At 37.6% G+C, this 19,675-nt stretch overlaps 2 protein-coding genes across 2 annotated transcripts; both read left to right on the forward strand.

The window, feature by feature from the left end:
* The first annotated feature begins 1,393 nt into the window (after positions 1 to 1,393).
* LOC140160151 (uncharacterized) lies at positions 1,394 to 2,314 on the forward strand. Its single transcript, XM_072183428.1, has one exon. It carries the CDS (start codon positions 1,394 to 1,396, stop codon positions 2,312 to 2,314), a length of 921 nt encoding a protein of 306 aa, XP_072039529.1.
* Positions 2,315 to 9,482: 7,168 nt separating this feature from the next.
* LOC140161168 (uncharacterized) lies at positions 9,483 to 19,072 on the forward strand. The gene is made up of 8 exons (XM_072184612.1): positions 9,483 to 9,586; positions 11,578 to 11,834; positions 12,508 to 12,716; positions 13,132 to 13,375; positions 13,816 to 13,979; positions 15,072 to 15,228; positions 16,031 to 16,249; positions 16,823 to 19,072. Exons 2-7 carry the CDS (start codon positions 11,588 to 11,590, stop codon positions 16,216 to 16,218), a joined length of 1,209 nt encoding a protein of 402 aa, XP_072040713.1. The 5' UTR covers positions 9,483 to 9,586; positions 11,578 to 11,587; the 3' UTR covers positions 16,219 to 16,249; positions 16,823 to 19,072.
* The last annotated feature ends 603 nt before the right edge of the window (positions 19,073 to 19,675 follow it).

Genomic DNA, 19,675 nt, shown 5'->3' on the forward strand with positions numbered 1-19,675 from the left:
CGTTTGAAAAAGGTTTGCATGACCTTTATATAACCCGACATTTAAATGTTATTAAAACGTTTTGAAAAAAAAATTTAAGAACATTTGGAAAGATAGTTTGCAAAAATGGTTTACGATAACATTTGGAAAACATTTTAAAAATATTGTTGTAGTGTGTTTTCATACCAAACGTTTTAAAACGTTTTGATGACCTTTATATAACCCGACATTTTAATGTTATTAAAACGTTTTTACCTAAACCAAAAGCCAAAATATAACTTATTTAAAACGTTTTTGTGTTTGCTGGGTATAGATAGAAGCACGAGGAATATAGGTGGTATTTATCAATAGTGGCTTCTTCCAACTGCGAGTAAGGGATCTCGCACAATTGTACACACACTCAGAACTCTATACCAGTGGCTATTGTTAAAGCTCACTCAGTCATTTAATGAGGCAATACAAACGATAGGATTAGGTGTTGAAACGAGCAAAATTTTGAGTTACAACTTTTCAATGTAAAATTAATTTCAAATGAAAAGCAAAATTTTCATTTTTTCAGTAAATGTCAGAAGAAAACTACACGTGTTTAATGCTTGGTACTATATATATATTTTTTAAACCCTGGTGTTAAACTTAGGTGTAAAATTTAGGCTTCTAGTGTAGGAAGTCATCAGCAAAGTAAAAAAAAAAGCGCAGTGATTTATAGTGCGCTACGCACAGGCACAACGCCTAGACGATGATCCACAAGCCTCAGCACACTTTACAGGTTGTCGCTGACCACTACGGCCCCATATTATTCCACAAACCATTAAACAACAATTCAGGGACTTTGCTGCTTCAAAAGCGCACACCCTAGCCATTCCAATAACCTTCGCAACCAGGATCAGCTCCCCGAGTTTCGTACGGGTTACAACGAGACAAATTAGCAGTAAGTTCCTTGTCCAGGGGAATTTCAAGCTAACTCAATTTTTCCACGAGCGCGTACTAGTACTAGGCACCGCCAGGGTTCGAAACCGCAACCTCTCGCACCATAGTCGAACGCCTTATCGATTGAGCTAACTTGACTGCTAAAAAAGAAGGACATTTTGATCATCCAGGGTGACTGGAATGCAAAAGTCGGTGAGGATACACTGAAAGACTGGGATGAAGTCTGCGGCCCCTCTTGCAATACTGAAACCAACGAAAGAGAGCTAAGGCTGTTGGAATTTACAAGACTAAACAACATGATACTTGCCAACACTCTTGGAAAACACAAGCCATCTCGCCGTTGGACCTGGCACGCACCAAATGGACGATACCATAATCAGATCGATTACATACTGATGCAGAAGCGGATTCAGTCAGGAATCAACAAAGAGACAACTACAGGACCTACCCAGGTGCAGACATTGGGGGGGGGGGGGGCGACCATGACATGGTGATATTGAACTTCCTAGTCCGGTTAAAGACTACCAATCGGACCAAGAGCACCAGGATCAAGTTCAACTTGGACAGACTGAAAGACCCCAACATCTCTGATTCCTTCAAAGCAACAGTAGGTGGGAAATTTGCTCCCTTGTTGATGCTCAACGACAACGACAGTTTCGAAATGCTGACATCAAAATTCAATGAAATCATGATTGAGGCAGCAACGGAGACACTTGAGAAACATCGCAGGAAAACACAAAAATGGGTTACTGAGGACATATTGGACATGTGTGACAAAAGGAGAAAGCTAAAGAAGGATAAGAACACACCAGCAGGTACCAAAGGGTACAAGAAAGTCAGCAAGCAGATCAGGCAAAGTATGAATAAAGCCAAGGATCATTGGATCAAGAAACAATGTACTGAGCTGGAAGAAAGCCTGGAGAAAAACAATAGCCGAAGAGCATTTCAGATTGTCAATGACCTCACAAAACCTAGACAGCCACGTGTAAAAACCATCCAAGACAAAGAGGGGAACTGTCTCACAGAAGAGGAAGACATACTAAAGAGGTGGACGGAGTATTGCTCAGACCTTTTTAATCACCAGACAAACGGAGATCCTAGTGTAACCATAAGCCAGGAATCATCAAACAATGACGACTTTCCCGTCTTGAGGGAAGAGGTGGAGAAAGCCATTAAATCACTTCAGAATGGAAAGGCTCCGGGGATAGACAATATTACAGCTGAGCTCATCAGACATGGAGGCGAAATGACAATTGACATCCTCACAGTCATTTGCAATAAGATATGGCAATCTGGTGATTGGCCAACACCATGGACTCAAGTCGCTCATCATCACGCTCCCCAAGAAAGGCAACCTGCAAAAATGCCAGAACTACAGAACCATCAGTTTAATCAGTCACTTCAGTAAGGTCATGCTGAAAGTCTTACTGAACAGGCTGAAACCCCAGGCAGAAGAGATTATTTCTGAGGAGCAAGCCGGTTTCTGGAGTGGAAGAAGCACAACCGAGCAAATATTTAATCTACGTGTCCTGGGTGAGAAATACAACCAACACCAGCAGGACATCTTGCATGTGTTCATTGACTTCAAGAAGGCATTTGACCGTGTGTGGCACAACGCACTGTGGGCCACAATGAAGATTCTACAACATGGGCCAGAAGCTAATCAAATCAATCCAACATCTGTACAGTAAATCCAGCAGCGCAGTATACTTGCAACAAGGCAAAATCGGAGAATGGTTCCACACGTCAGTCATGTCAGTTGGCGAACGTCAAGGTTGTCTGCTATCTCCTACCTTGTTCAACGTCTTCTTGGAAAGAATCAATGACTGAAGCACTAGAATACCATTGTGGAACAGTCAGCACAGGAGACCAAACAATCACAAACCCAATGTTTGCTGACAACATTTACGGATTAGCAGGAAACGAAGAAGAGCTAGCAGACCTCGTAAAGCGGCTGGTAACAACGTCAACCAGATATATGGTATGGAGGTAAGTGGAGAGATGACAAAGCTGATGAAAAGTAATGACAGAGAAATAAAAACACCAATCTCAGTCAATGGCCAGTAACTTGACACAGTGAAGAAATTAAAATACTAGTATCTAGGGGCCATGATTATTAGCCAAGAAGGTTCCAAACCAGAAATCCTCTCCAGAATTGCACAGACAACAACTGCCCTGGCAAAACTGCAACCGATTTGGAGAGACAAAAACATCACTCTGAACTCACTCCAAATTAAGGTTAGTTCATGCCTTCCCAGCAAACACAAAACGTTTTCGACATCATTCGCAAAAGGTTATAAAAGGTTGTCAGAAAACGTTTAAATGTCGGGTTATATAAAGGGTACATTAATGGTATAAAACGTTTTCATAACATTAAAAACATTTGTTGGTAATTTACTGCACAGCAAACACAAATGTTTTACAGAAAACATTTAAATATCGGGTTATATAAAGGGTACAAAAACGTTTTAATAACATTCCAAAAACATTTTTGAAAACTTGGTACAAATCATTCTAAACAGAATGTTATTTGGGGGTTGAAAAAATATTTTGCAAAAAATGTTTGCCCAAAATATTTACAATAACGTTTTTAAAATGTTTTCACGACCTTTATATAACCCGACATTTAATGTTATTAAAATGTTTTGTAAAAAACATTTTAAGAACATTTCTGTGTTTGCTGGGTGCAAATATTTTAACATAATGTTATTTAAGTGTTGACAAAATATTTGGCCAAAAATGTTTGCAAAAATAGTTTACAATGGCATTTCGAAAACATTTTAAAAATATTGTTGTAGTGTGCTTTCATACACAACGTTTTAAACGATTTCATGACCTTTATATAACCCGACATTTTAATGTTATTAAAACGTTTTTGCCTAAACCAAAACCCTAATAATAACTTATTTAAAACGTTTTAAAAACGTTTTTGTGTTTGCTGGGTTAGTGCTCTCAATCTTTTTGTACGTGTGTGAGTCGTGGTCGACCCTGACGGCATAGCTAAAGAGAAAGATCCAAGCAGTTAGTAGAAATGAGATACTTACGAAGGCTCCTCCGCATATCATAATTATACTGACCACATCAGTGCACATCACCAACGAGGAAGTTCGCAGAAGAATATCACATTGCATGAGAAAAGGAAGTTAAAGTGGTATGGCCATGTAACAAGATCCAGCGGCCTATCCAAGACGATCCTACAGGTAACAGTGCAGGGAAAGAGAAGAAGAGGCCGGCAGAGAAAGAGATGGATGGACAACATCACAGAATGGACTGACAGAATGGACTGGGATGAACTTCTCACAGACTCAAACCCTGGCGCACAACCGAGACAGATGGAGGATGGTGGTGGAGCGGTCATGCAGTGCCCCTACAACCCAGGAGGGTTATGGGATCAGTAAGTAAGATTTTGATTTTCACAGGCTTCAACTTGCCAAGCGAGCTTTTTTTTGGGTCAACGTTTTTACTTTTCAAAGTAACATAATTCGCTAACGAAAGATATTTCCCAACTTTCTAAAGCACATCATATGTCATAGTTTTGTCAGAATTTCGGTTTTGATTGCACAATTTTTCAATTCCTACTATCAATTTTGTCAAAATCAACTCGCGAATGTGCCCATGGATGGATGATTTTGCAAGCCACGATAGAAATATCGATTATTTCTGCTGGTGGTTATATTAGAAGATCTCACACAACCAAATCAGAGTCCCATAGAGATATGTGCTAAATTTGCCTTAAGAAAACGTCATTTTTTCTTCACAGGAGCGACTCAGTTTTAAGCGCCAGCTATGATGGTTGAAATCAGCCCTTGCCTGATCCCTCTGGCTGGGAAAAAATATAGGTTGACCGTCATTATTTTTTACGACTGGCCCTCGAAGTCTACGATGTCTGGGAATTGCCTATTTTACAGGCAAAACCATGCCAGTGTTTCTGTAAAGAAAAGGCTGCTTAAAATCATTAACAATTATTTGATCTACCCCATCTGTGGTACACTTGCAGGAAATAATATTACTAATCATGACCAATCCAAATTTGGCTAAAATTATGCAAATTTCTGCTCATTTTAATGCTTAAATTGAGAATCCATGGGTTTTTCTAAGAAGTGATATTAAGGGCGCACAACGATATAATTCTATTTGGTGGTGTGAAATCAGAAATGAAGTCCTGGTTGGACATTTTGGCAGTTACAAGTGAAAAAAGGTGAAATTAAAACGGAATTCTGACTAACCTATAATATATAGACCCACACGATGTGCCTTACAGAGGTGGGAAATATCTTTCTTTAGTAAACAATATTAGTTTGAAACGCTAAAAAAATCCCCCAATATTTTGCCAGGGTGGTCTATACAATCATCCCACAATGTTGACGCCCGATAATGGGTTTCTGACCAAATTAACCTCATATTTGCCCATTTTAGCCCGAAAGTGCAAATCCATTAATGTCAAAAAGAAATCTACGCCATCTGGCTGAAACTAAGCCCCGGCCCACCAGTGGCGTACACGGGGGTAGGACACTTATATCAGTCAGAGTAGGCCTACTTGTCAGTCTTGGGAAATGCTCCCACTCTGGGGAAATTAAGGGTTACCAATTATGGCAAGCGAAGCAAGCCGAAATGTTTTGAGCAGTCGGGGGAATCAAAACCCGCGCCCCTCCCCTTTTGAAAATCTGCGGCGCCACTGGGGCCTCTTCTGGACTTAACACGCGTAAAAAATTGGTATTTTACACTATTTTGGCCCATAATCGGGCCGAACCTTGGTGAGAAACAGGGTCCTTGCCCCTTTTCTTTAACTTTGCCTTTCCGATTTTCTCTTTCGTTTTTTGACAGGCGGACCATTTTTATTGAAATAGAAGCTTTTTGAATTTGTGACCACTTTGTTGCCAAAAAAACTGACCACTTTATAGACCTTTCTGTTTATAACTCAAGCTCTAGAACCGTAGATGTCGCAGATAGGTCAAATGATACTTTTTCTAAATCGTTATGACCAGATATACTTTGGTATAGCCTACTTTGTCGTGATTTTTGACAAAATTTGGCCGATTTTGAAATTTGAACCTTGACCCCTAGGGATATTTATTGAATATGTTAACATATAGCTTATCATTTTATATGCATATTTTCTGATCGATTAGAAGCTGATTTCCGAGGGCGGGTACGCTAGCTCCTATATAGCTCCAGAACATGCAAAACTAATAATAAATATTCACAATATTTTAATATAGAAAGCAGGATGGTATATTTTCGCCCATTTTGATAGCCCGTTCGTCCAATGTCGTTCATTATTATGTTTTGATGAATCCAAGTGTGTGAAAATATTGGATCCAAAACATAATACTGATAAAATTGGATGCTTTACGCCCAATATTTATTGGTCTCGCTATGAGTTTTCAAATATTGGACTCGACTACGCCTCGTTTTAGCTCGTCCAATATTTTATCTCGACCAATAAATAGGCCTATGTGCTCAATCAAGTCAATTTTATTATTAACAACACACTAGTGTTTAAAGAAAAATACCAGAATTTAATAGTTGCCGTTTACAGACAGCAATCACTGGTACATCTTTTATACACAAGCTTAATCGTTGCACGCTGAATTCAAATCAACAGGCCCTACAAGTAACTGCAACTTTTAAATTCGGGTTTTTTTCTTTAAACATACTGTTGTGTTGACGACATTGGACGAAAAGGTATCAAAATGCGTATATATATATATTCATCGTTCTTTGCTATGTTACAATACACTCCTCCCTTCGTCATACATAAATTCGCCTATAGCCCATTTCCCTAAAATATTTTTTTCAAAAAATCACACTTGGCAGGGGTGGGCCTCGAACCGCGACGCGGGGTTGCAGAGTTGAAATACATCATAGCGAGACTGTTATGATTTTATGACACCTTGTTTAATCTATAGGCGCTAATTTTAAAATCTACTCATGTTGTTAGTTTGGGCACATTTTCCTCTCAAAATGACCGCAGGTCTCAAGATAATCAACTAATATATAGCATATTATTAAAGGCATAAATAAAAGAGACTTTGCCCAGAACATCATTCGGGTCCCCCGGGTTAGGGTCATTGGTGTGATTAGAAACTTAATAGCGCTTTAATGCCGAGCGTGTGAATCCAACGCATACGCAAAACCATTTAGGGAAATCCAGTCAATGACGAAAGAAACGTGAAGTGTATCTTATTCACAAGTTCAGGCCGGGATGAGAACGTGTTTTGAACCGATAACTAATGTTATAACCTTCCTATTTTCTGAGAAATTCGATTATTCTGAAAAGGCAGATGGAATTGCGTCCATTATTGCCCTTGATATCATGCATGATGGAGTGGTCCTTTTTGGAGTAAAAATTTTACTTTTTAAAGTGCACTCTCGCCATGCTCACTCGTTTTGCTCACTCTTTTTCATTTAAAGTTAGCAACTATTTTAAACTGTTTCGATTTGGCAGTTCACAGCATCTTGTGAATGGTAGTGAGCTTTAGGAAAAATGCATTGATCATTTCGTAGCGAGTGTGTAGAAGAATTCAAATATCCAGATATTTAAATCTTTGTAGGTCCTGTGGTTCTTGAGTTATGTTGTAAAGAGGGCTGAAACAAAAACACTTTTAATTTGTAGAATGAACTTTTGCAAAACATCAAAGTGTTATTTGTCAATAATATAGGCCTACTATTGATTTAGATAATGAAAATCGAATTTTTGGCTGCTTCGACCAACAATACCTATAGTCTACCCTTAAGGGCTGGGGTATGAACGTTTGGACAGTATTTATTTGACATCAGACATATCGAATTGCATTCTGAATACGAAGAATGTCCTTCTGATATCAAATAATTTTGATTTTTGAAATTCGCAATGTAATACACATTTTATGGCAAATCATTAAAATTGATATTTTGATATTTAACAGTACTTGAAGTAAACTTTATAAATCTGATGATTTATTCTTAAAGTGTAGTAGGTGGGATGAAAAGCCGACGATCAATTGAAAATTTTGACCTTTCGCATTGAAGATATGGATTTTTTCCCCAAAACACCAAAAAAATTAGGTCTTTTTGGGAAAAAAATCCATATCTTCAATATGAAAGGTCAAAATTTTCAATTGACCGTCGGCTTTTCCTCCCTGCTACATACACTTTAAGAATATGTCATTAGATTGATATAATTTACTTCGAGGACTGTTATATGTCAAAAATTTGAAAAATATCAAATTTTTATAATTTGTCATAAAATTTGTATTATATTGTGACTTTCAAAAAATGAAAATTATTTGATATCAGAAAGACATGCTTCGTATTCAGAATACAATTCGATAGGTCTGAGGTGCTCTCATGTCCCACAAAAATACTGTCGAAACGCAATAAACGCTCATTTTAGATCCCTTAAGAGATCCTATATATTAGAGTGATCAGCTCATATATTTTTGACAATACAATGTTTCCAATTCAGCATAAAGGGCAAGCGGTTTGTTAGTTTGTCACACGTCTAAATCAATCACAATAATATTGGAAATATACTATCTTTAGTTTGAAGACGTTCAAATATGCAAATTGTCAACTTGCTGCACCCATACCTTATTGTATATATTATATATAGTTTACCGGTACATGTTTTATAGCCAATTTATCTGTATGAGTTCAAAACATGTTTGTGGTTCAACAAACTGTGCGGTAAAAAAAGAGGAAACGCAACTTAGGGAAACATAATTGTGCTATAGGTCTAATTCGAAAATTCACCTATATTAGTAGGCCTACAATACGAAGACTCTTTGGGAAGGGGTATATACTCCTATTGAATTTCTCGGCTACAGCCCGGTACTTTTAAATAGGCGTAACCCTTTTGTTGCATTTCTTATCTGTATTTTAAAAGCGAAGTTTGCCAACATGGCCAAGGTATTCGAATATTGCACAGTCGTCACAATTTTGTAGGTGTGCCAGATCCTGCGTTCAAGCCTAAAAAAGTGACTAAATGCATTTAGAAATTTAATGCATCATTATTCATATTTTGACATAATAATAATTATAGGACCATTATGCCGTATCTCAAGGCACAGCAGTCTCGGGTGAGTGGAAAATGCAATTGTTGCAATTTCTTAGAGTATTTTTGTTTGATATTGCTAATTGATTTTAAAGAAAAAAAATCGTGAAAACTTTCAAATAGGCCTACTATATTGCGTTCCGGTCATCTTTTTGTATAGGAACAAGTTCCTGTACTGGTAAATGCCACACAAACATTTTAGACATGCCTATGATATAGAAAAACCAACTTAATACATGTATTCCTTGAACAGGGAAGATGCGAATCTTATTAATTTATTATCAAGAAACCCCTCAAATATGCGTTTTCCGAAATTTAAACCTCATATATAATTTAGATTATATAAACATATGACAAACCAGGGCCAAGGTTTTGATATCAGCATCACACAATCACATTATTGATACCAAGTGCAAAGTCACCAAAAATGTATTCTTTCTCGTGATTGGTTGATTTATAAATGAATCAACCAAAAGATGACACTTGTATTAACCTCCCTGGGGTGTTAGAGATGACGTTGTCATAATATATAAACAGTTTGCTAACACTTGACCCATCAGACGTGCAGATGAGGAGATAATCGTCAACTTGAAGATTCCATTCCTCGGAATTATTATCTATTTTATTGCGATTTAGTGTAAAGAGGTAAGTCACTTATATTTTAATAACGATATTTATTTCGTGTTTGTACCAACATTAATTTGACCAAGTAAGAATCATAGGAAATTTATATAAAAAATTGAGTTCTTTCTACAAATCACTTTGAAAACTTGCTTGATTTATTGTTGTTAATGAGTTATGTACGTTTTACAAAAGTGTTGTTGTTTCAGCCCTCTTTACAAAATAACTCAAGAACCACAGAACCTACACAAGTATATAATAATAGATTTCACGGTTAATCGGGGGGGGAGGGGATGTGAGTTTTGATCTGGCGGATTTCCTTTACTCATCAGGGAGGCAATTTTTTTTTCGGTCTCACTATTTTTTTTTCATTCATTCATTCATTCATTCATTCATATTTTATTTCCATAAAAATCAAAGACATTACATAAAAAAATAATATATAAACACGGTACATATGGAGGAAAAGGCTGGAAGACCAAAAAGGTCTTTTTCAAAAAACTGACTGTAATATCTATTAAGCTCGTGACAATGCTTATGGTGCAACGTAGCCTTATCGCATATGTTGCGTAAGTCGGAAGGGGGAGGGGCCTTCAAATATTTTTGTACGTACGGGATGTGAGACACAGACTTTCGGATACTGACTTTCTCTATACCTACTTTTTGCTGTTTTGGCACCATCAGTTTACTAATTTCCCACAAAAAACACACAAGCGGTTTTAGGGGCACTTTTGCCCAAATGCGCCCATTTTGGCGCATTGGACGGTCTCCACTTAAAACCCACCCATCGATATACCAAAATCGCTAGAAAGGTACCCCCAAACCGTGGCACATCCTATACCTTCAAGTCACCAGGGAGAACCCCCTCCAGGTGCGTGAGGTCCCAGGTTCAATTACAGGGTGGAAACTTGCTGCCCCCCCTACTGACTTGGAAAAAAATCGGAATTTAATTGGAAACAACTGTGGATTAATTAATTGAGTACATGAACCGTGAGAATCTATCTGTCCCGTGATTCCATTCGTGGACAAGATGGACTTTGAATAATTATTGACATTATCTCATGTGAATGACTGTTTATTTCAAAATTCCATACATTAGCCCCAAGGATTCAAAGTCGGGTTGCGTTTTTATTGAGACACCCTGTACACCATGTTTGTTACGTTTTTGATATTTAGCCTATATTTGGAAGTCTCGTTATTTAGAATCATGATTGTTTTCTCAAAATTAAGAAGCCATGGCATCAAGTTATTATTCACTGGGCCAGTATTTGGCAAGAAGAGCAAATCCTATGCGGATAATTGTTTTTCCTGATATTTACATAGGAGGCCCCGTGTGCATGGAGTGCCGAGCAGCAGACACAAAAACTACAAAACGTTCGACAGGAAACGTTTCGGCATAAATGTCGGGTTATAAAAAGGGTATAAGACGTATTCAGAAAACATTTTGAAAGCTTGGCGTAAAAGATTCTAACATAATGTATTAAGGTGTTGACAAAATATTTCTCAAAAATGTTTGCCAACAATATTTTCAATAACATTACAATAACATACAATAACATTACAATAACATTTCGACAACATTTTGAAATGTTGTTGTAGTAGGGTTTTTTCAAAATGTTTTCATCACCTTTACAGAACCTGACATGTAAATATTATTAAAATGTTTTGAATAAAACCAACACGCTTTTGATATAACACGCATAACGTTTCAAAAACAGTTTTGTATTTGCTGTGTATGTCCCTATAAGTGAGATATCAACAAGAACTGCGTTTAAAAAGACAGCGCAGTGCATGCTGGTGATTGCGCAAGACATGCTGGTGATGAAACTAAGACACGATACATTTTCCATTGTTAATTAATATTTTGACTCATTAATGTAATTTCATTAAATTTGGACGTTATTAATTATAGTTCATCATACAATCCAGCCTTAAAACTGCGATGTAGGCTTATATTATGAAAATATTAAACTTATAATAATAACATCAACTGTTTATCTTTTTTCTTTATACAGAGTAAACAGGATGGATGCGCACCAACTTTGTGGTGTTATCCTTTTAGTGGTCGTTGCCGTTGTTGGCGATCCACTGACAGTAGATAGCTTGACACGAAGACAAAACCAAATAACACTGGATACCTTTATCTTTTTCCAAGAGCAAATAGAAGTCCATGTATATTATATAGAGAAAAGAATAACAGAGCTTGAAGAAAAAGTCAGGATACTGGAGGAAGGTCGAGGCAGCTCTGCGCAGCCCGGTGAAGACGATACACGTAAGAATTTTAGACTAAATACTGAATCTTGTTTTAATAAAAATCCCTTTAAAAGGGATGTACCGGCGCGGCAAAAGGATAAATTACAATGAGTAGCATCAGATTTCTTCTATATTATACAAAATAATTTTAAGTGTAAAGATTATGGTTGTTTGAACATTTTGAGCCAATTTCCATTTGAACATTGTTAAAATAATATTGAATCGAGTTTCGAGAAGAAGGGACAAACCATTCAAATGATTATATCGTCAGCTAGCACTCAGTAGGGAAGGATGACTTAGATAGTCATGTTGTTATTTAAAGTTGGTACAAGCGTCGATTTTATGTAAGCCGTTTAACATGATTAATGAAAAACTGTGCACCATCTTCTGTAACTCATTAAATTTGACGCAAGGGGTTGTGCAGGGCTAAATTTCCTTATAATTGCCCAAACTAATTGTCCCTTCTCGACGTGCCAAGAAATCCCCCTTGCATGTCAGTGGCACCAAAGCTTGTTGATCTCATATTTCCAAACCTGACATGGCATGGTGCAGAAGTGCAGATAGCTTGTGCGACTGCGTGCAGCGAGTAGACAATTGAGTATATTCCATTCTACCATTTTCTAGGTTATTATGTGTTATTTCAAAATGTGCCCATCTTTCGTTATATCCGTTGCTATTGTTCTTTCTGGTAGGACCTGGCCAGCCTGATCAACCAAGACAACCAGAAGAAACAGGAGATCCAGATCCACATCAGCCTGAACCAGGACCTGAACCAACACCAGATCCAGGACCTGGACCAGATGCAGGACCAGATCCAGGACCGGATGCAGGACCAGATCCAGGACCGGATGCAGGACCAGATTCAGGAAGAGAAGAACCAGAGAATGAAAATCCAAAAAAGGTAGGTTTATAAACGTGTTAAGCTGAATTTATACTTCATCGCTGAGCGATATGGATTGGTTTTTAGCTAATGAGGTGGAGCGCTTTTTGTTGCGTTGGGAAAAACGCGCTAGCGCTACCTCATTGGTCAAATACCAATCGCTCATCGTTTAGCAATGCTCTATGGAATATAAATTCAGCTTTACTACCATTTGAAATTTTTGTTGAAATGACCCAAAAAATCACCAAAATCTGTAAATAATTTGCAATTTGTTCCTGAAATTTCCGAAATTTGGGTCGGTCAGGAACAATTTTTCCCCAATTTGTTCAAAATCTGGGTCGGTCGGGCCCGTAGAACAGGGTTTTCTTTTTTCGTCGCCTTATCACTGATGATTAGTATACTACTAAAAGGATTGTTAATGTTACTTTATAAACAGAAACCGAAACCCGGGAAAGGAAAAAAGCCAAAACCTGATTTGCCGACTACGTTGATGCCAACTACAGCCAAACCAGCTACTACCATGAGAGTAACTACGACACCACCAGGCGCACAATATGACCGAACTTGTGCCGAAATATTCAACCATGGCTACATCTACAGTGCGGACTATACCGTTGATCCTGATAGGGATGGTCCTATTGAACCATTTACAGTATTTTGCGACATGGAGAGCGGCGAAGGTGCGTTACTAAACCAGAAAGTAAATAACTTAAAAATTCATTATTCATATTGAGAATCCCTCAAAACACATCTTGGTGGCGTTGCTGACTGAACCCCTTTTCGTGGGCAAGATTCAGGGATGATATTAATTTTTAGCTTAACATGGTTGTACATAGTATAGGCCTACGCAGCGGGCTCATTATAGGCCTAGCTGAATCGAATTTGAGTAGCTGCGAACGTTTATCTTGAAAAGGGTTGACTAGGGTATAGCATATATTTAGTGTTTAAGGGTGTGGTACTAAATATCGTGTAAACTACACAATTGCCCAAAAGCATAATACAACGGGCAATCATTGTGGATAATTAATGGTTGGCACCGGCCCAGGTATTGCCGATGCCAAACCACTACAATATGCTATAGGCCATTTCTTCCCATAACTGTTTAGCCGGCCTATTTCAGGTATAACCCAAGTTGGACATAGTGATGAACAACCAGCTATACCAGTTAATGGCTTTGAAAATCCAGGCTCGTTCAATTTGGAACCCGTCTATGCTAATGGCGCTACAATGGAGCAATTAGGAGCCATGGCAGATGCATCAAAATCGTGCAGACAATACGTGAAGGTAGGTCTACGTCTATGGTTGGCTATTCGGGTCATAATTACGTGTATCTTAATAAACGTAATGATCCGAAATTTCGAATACACGTATTAATACACGTAATGACCCGAATAGCCATCCATAGGCCTATACGTCAGTGGTACCCCGTTCATTGTGTCGTTTAACAGATATTCTATAATCGGAGCCAGATATAGAAATACTAGTTTTGCGTCTGACGTCATTTGTCAATCAAACTCAGAAACGATTTGTTTGTTACGATTCGTCGTGATGATTGAAATTTCTGAACGTAGCGGTAAAACAGCGTGAATTTTGGTTAAATTTATACACCAAAAGCCTTTGGCCTTATAGGCAACTTTCTTTTCTGAAGGCACTATATGTCAACAACGCCCAGAAAAGTTGATTCCTTTTCTTCGATGAAGGCACCAGATGAATCGGCCTTCCTTTTACGCACTACTAACCAATCACGGCCTGCAAGGAGCCCGTTAGAAACAAACTAGTATTTTTATCTCTGGCTCCGATAGTTGTTGTTGAAGTAGCCTATATTTTATTATAAAATCTCAGCTATATCCCAGTCAACACACTACCTTTTCACGACGTTCGCTGACATTGTACATAGGTTGTAATAAGGTAATTTACAACGTTATTACAACGTTCCTGGACATGATTTTAAAAAAGCCTTCGAAACATTCGGTAATGACATATTATTTACGTCTTAAACACCAAGTTAACTTTCTGCAATTCATACGTTGTTACGACGTCCCACCGGCACGTTTGAATGATACATGTACGTTCACGTCGTAACAACGTCATATTATATCAACGTCCAAAAATAACATTGTTACAACACAAATACGAGTTCACAAATTTACGTATTTACAACGTATGACTTTTATACGACGTTATAACGTAAAACTGTTGGCTGGGGTTAACCTTTTGAAGTAGGCCTATGGCATACGCAAAAGGAGGGCAGTATTTGGGTAAAAAACCGGCAAATTCGAAACACTTTTTTCACTTCGTGCAGCGCCATCCTATTGCGTCAGCCATATATCTTAAAGGAAAATAGTGTTTTTATTTCAATTCCAATTATTTTGCCAGTATGCCTGCAAGAATTCAGGCCTCATGCAGATCGACACCGCTTCTGGACTTACCTATGCGTGGTGGCGAGATCGTAACGGAGAGAAGAGAATCAATTTTGGAGGAGCACCAACAGACAGCGGGAAATGTGCATGCGCCTTTGGAGGGCCAAATGGAGGTATGCTCCTCCCCTTTTATTTATAAATATTTTAAAATTTGATTTTACTCTATCATGTCTATATTAATATTTCGTCAATCTCATCAGAGCCTCGGAAGACTTCATCAACAATGATCATCTGATCCACTTTCCCTGAAGACTGGTTTCCGGATCCCATCTTTAAAGGTGGGTTGTACGTCGCCGTTTGGGGGTAGGGTTGGTGGTGGTGGTTGGGCTGATACGGTCATCACGGTCTGTGGCTAAATAAAATAAAATAAATAATAATGAAGAAATACAAGTTCTGGAGAAATATCGTCTTGGGTCAAACAGATCATGCATGGGGGCAGAGAGCATGATATGAGATATAGAAAAGTTCCAGAGGTAATGGAAATTATTAAAGGAAGAAAAAAACCCAATGACCATGACCAAAAAGAACTTAGTATACGACCTAAACAAACGAAGGAAAAACATATACAAACAGGGAAAACCTGTTCCAACTGACCAGCGAGGAACCAAAGGATGGATCCAAAAGGATACAACAGTGTCACACTAGCAATGGATAAAATTAAAATTAAAAACAGGGAAAATATGTACACAACATCCAATAACACAAAACATATCGTTAAAAACCCGACGTTTTGAAAAGACAAAACTTTTCTTTTTCAAGGGATAAAATAAGAGACCTGCTCTCAATATAGTGGAGGCCAGCTCTGATCAACGGAAAAACAATAATCTGATTATTATTTTGTCACAGTGATTTTGTATTCTTCAAAAAAGAACTTCAGCATTGGATGTTTTATATCATTTCATTCCCGTTTCACAGATGAAAACACGTGTTTCCTGGGCTCACAAACTTGCAGTTGCGATCACCAGAAAGCCAAGAACCAATTTGATGAGGGAGAGTTTACTGATAAGCATCTCCTCCCAGTGATGAGCATTAATTTGGGAGATACTGGATCTAGGAAGGAAAGAGGAGCAATCACTCTTGGCAAGTTAATATGCGAAGGTTGATTATAGAGAAACTACAATTATATCAAGCAAGGTAAGAGATATGCGTAGGTGGAAACACAGATCCTGTTTCTAGTTTTGTGTCTTTAGAGCATAAATATACAGTTTTCATCGATTTAGGTGTAAGTGTTACGGTGAACGGAAAGCAATTGGCACGGAAAATCAAATTTGGCGCTTTTCTCAAAAACTACTCATTTTTGCAGAAATCTGTCGTGCTATTTGGATTCCATGAATCGTTTCCTTTCTGAAAATACTTTTATTTTATATACTTACCATTTAAAGATACAAAACAAAACAATGTCTAAAACTTCCCATTTAGAATAATATATAGATGAGTTGACTTGTGACGTCATTGCCTGGTAGTATATGCGAGTGCATCATCACAATTTCCATTGTTATTTGCCTGGTATAGTATGCGCGTACATCATATTTTGTTTAGGGCTCGTGCTTTTAAAACTCCCGCCACATGCACGGCTATTGAAAAGTGTAGTGGTTTACGCAGTTCGCTCAAGCATATCGATAAACCAGTCCCTTGCCTTTGTTGTAAAGAATTACTTTTTGGTTTCACTGGTTTTCATATCTCCGTGTTTCCTCTTTCTGTTTGCAGTATGCAAGTTACATAGACGCGGTACGTTTTTCGGCAGATGACCATCCTGGGACACCGTAATAGTTAAGGCCGATATTTTGCTTTTTGGCCCCCACACACATGTGGGGCTTATGTTATCATCCAGATGGTTGCCTGGTTGGTTGTTTGTTTGTTTGGCTGCCTGGCTGTCCGGGCGGAAGCAAAATCATTAATCCACTCTGCAGCTCTAACGCAATAACCGATCCACTTCAAACTTGGTATGGTGATCACTGGTGATAGGATATGGTAGTCTGATGTGCTGTATAGTTTTGTGTCATGTTATTCGCAGAATTTATGAATATTAATGAGCTAATTTGCATATTTTGCCCAAATTTCCATTAATCCACTCTCCAGCTTATACGCAGTAACCGATCAACTTCAAACTTGGTTTGGTGATTGGATATGGTGGCCTTATGTGCTGTATAGTTTTGTGTCATGTTATTTGCATATTTATGAATATTAATGAGTTTTTTCCATATTTTGCCTACATTTTACCTAAATTTTTTATTAATCCAGTCAAATCAACTTCAAACTTGGTTTGGTGATTGGATATGATATGGTGGCTTGATGTGCTGTATAGTTGTGTGTCATATTAATGAGCTGATTTGCACATTTTGCCTACATTTTCATAATAACCGATCAACTTCTAACTTGGTATTGTGATAGTACATGGTGGCCTAATGTGCTGTATAGTTTTGTGCCGTGTTATTTGCATATTTATGAATATTATTAATGAGCTTATTTGCATATTGTATATTATTTGTATTTACGCACCTTTGTGTGGGGGCCACCTTAATTACGAACCGCGTAATTCTATTTATAAAAGTGAATGAACATTTTTATACATTTTTAGTACAAGTATAATGTATATAAAATAATGTGTTCACGTTGAATGTGAGCTCATTAAGTTAACGATGTTAAAGATGATTACTCTACATAACATCTTAATTCATGCAAAGATGATTGTTCAAATGTTAAAGGGCTGCCGGCTGTGCATCGAGAGAGGGAAAAGTTTCACAAAAATGCTTCCCCTTGGCGTGAAAAAGGTTAAAACTAACTGTCCTCTTTCCATTCCGGGGTCACAAAATAATCAAAATTATTTAAAACGCAGAAAAATTTGATGTTGAGCTTGTACTACCGTAAAACCCCGTCTACAAGCATATATAATGTTTTTTATGAAAGCTAAATTAATTCGAAGCAAGCGTAAATATACTAATACAATAGATTGGTCTTAAAATAATACTTGTTTGTATATGCTTGGATCTGTAATTTATTTGCTCAAATTCCATAATGGCGCCTGGATTAATGTAGCTTTCATCAGAGGCACTCTATATGCTTGTAGACGGGGTTTTACGGTATTGTGTAACTATGTGCTGCGATTTAATAATATATCGTTCCACAAAGTCAATTCTGTTGGTTAGGCCTAAAAATTATTGTTTGTCCTCCACAGCTTTGAAAGAGGAGGTGCGGGTGGGCGGATTTAAAAAAAAAAAAAAATCGGATTTGGCCTATTCCTGGACCTAGCTATAGAGCTAAAAGCTACAGTCATTCATGGTGACTTAAAAAAACAACAACATTTTGTTTCTTTAATATGCAAAGTTTAATATAGTTTGTGTTCATGTCATAGTCTTTTAATGATTTCAAAATGGATATAAATCCAATGTATTTTGAAGTCATTAATAATAATAGACTATGACATGAACACAAATTATAACTTTGCATATTTAAGACGCAAAATGCTTTTTTTTTTTTTGGGGGGGGCTTTTTATTTTCAACCTTGAAAGATCCTAGCATTTAGCTCTAGCTAAGTCCAGAGATACCGTACTCCAAATCTGAAAAAAGAAAAAAATTAGTCAGGCCTTAAACTGAGGAGCGGGCGGTGGAGGACAAACAACCAACTCTTTTCTTTCTTTCTTTTTTTTGCCTTAATATGTCCACTTCTTGCATGTAAACTATTTTTTGGGTAAATCGTCCGAATAATAGAAAAAATGATCCTACAACCCGGCAAAATTAATGGCTACTGGCCTGTGCTATTGAACAAACAAGCCTTATATTATTCATATGTGTTTTATGCCCGGGTTTTATGTAATAAATATGATTTGAAATAAACTTCCAAGCTTTGGCTTTCATTTGAGACTAAAATGAAATTAAGGCCTACCAATCTAAATAATACCAATAAAAATTTGACGTTTTGCCACCTGTATTTAAATAAAACAAAGATATGTAAATTTATCCTTTCGTTTATTTGATATTATTTGCAAAAAAAATCGTGTCACGTTTCTGTTGCAATTGTCACAAAATAAATTTCTGAGAAATTAGTATCATGATTGTCGTCGATCATCAGGAAAAAGTATACCGACCCTTTCCGCCCACACTGAGGTCGTTCAAGAGGCATACAGCATACAAACAAGTAACAAGAAGAGTCATCTAGAAATATATTTATTTATCATTTTCTTTATTATATTTCTATGTCGTATAATTTTGTTGCATAATAGCTGTCCGGGTGAAATAGTGCACGTTTTAAGCCCCATTTTATCATCCACTCTTATACCAGTGGCGTAGCCAGGGGGCAAAGGGGCAGCTTCCCCCTGTGAAAAGCCTTGCCCCTCTTGCTCCCGTGGGAGGCCTTTTTTGTAATTTTTAGCCCATTTTTGACAATTTTCGTCAACGTTTATCCCCCCTGGAAATTTTTCTTGCCTCCTCTGAAAAAAGTCCTGGCTACGTCACTGCATTTAATGACAGGTGTCAGAATCTTGACGCAATATTTTTTAAAATCATTTTTGCCCCCCCATATAGCAGGATTTTCGGGATGGGGAGGGGTCGGAGGAGGGGACA

This window comes from Amphiura filiformis, chromosome 9 (genome assembly GCF_039555335.1).
Source record: "Amphiura filiformis chromosome 9, Afil_fr2py, whole genome shotgun sequence".
Classification (NCBI taxonomy): domain Eukaryota; kingdom Metazoa; phylum Echinodermata; class Ophiuroidea; order Amphilepidida; family Amphiuridae; genus Amphiura; species Amphiura filiformis.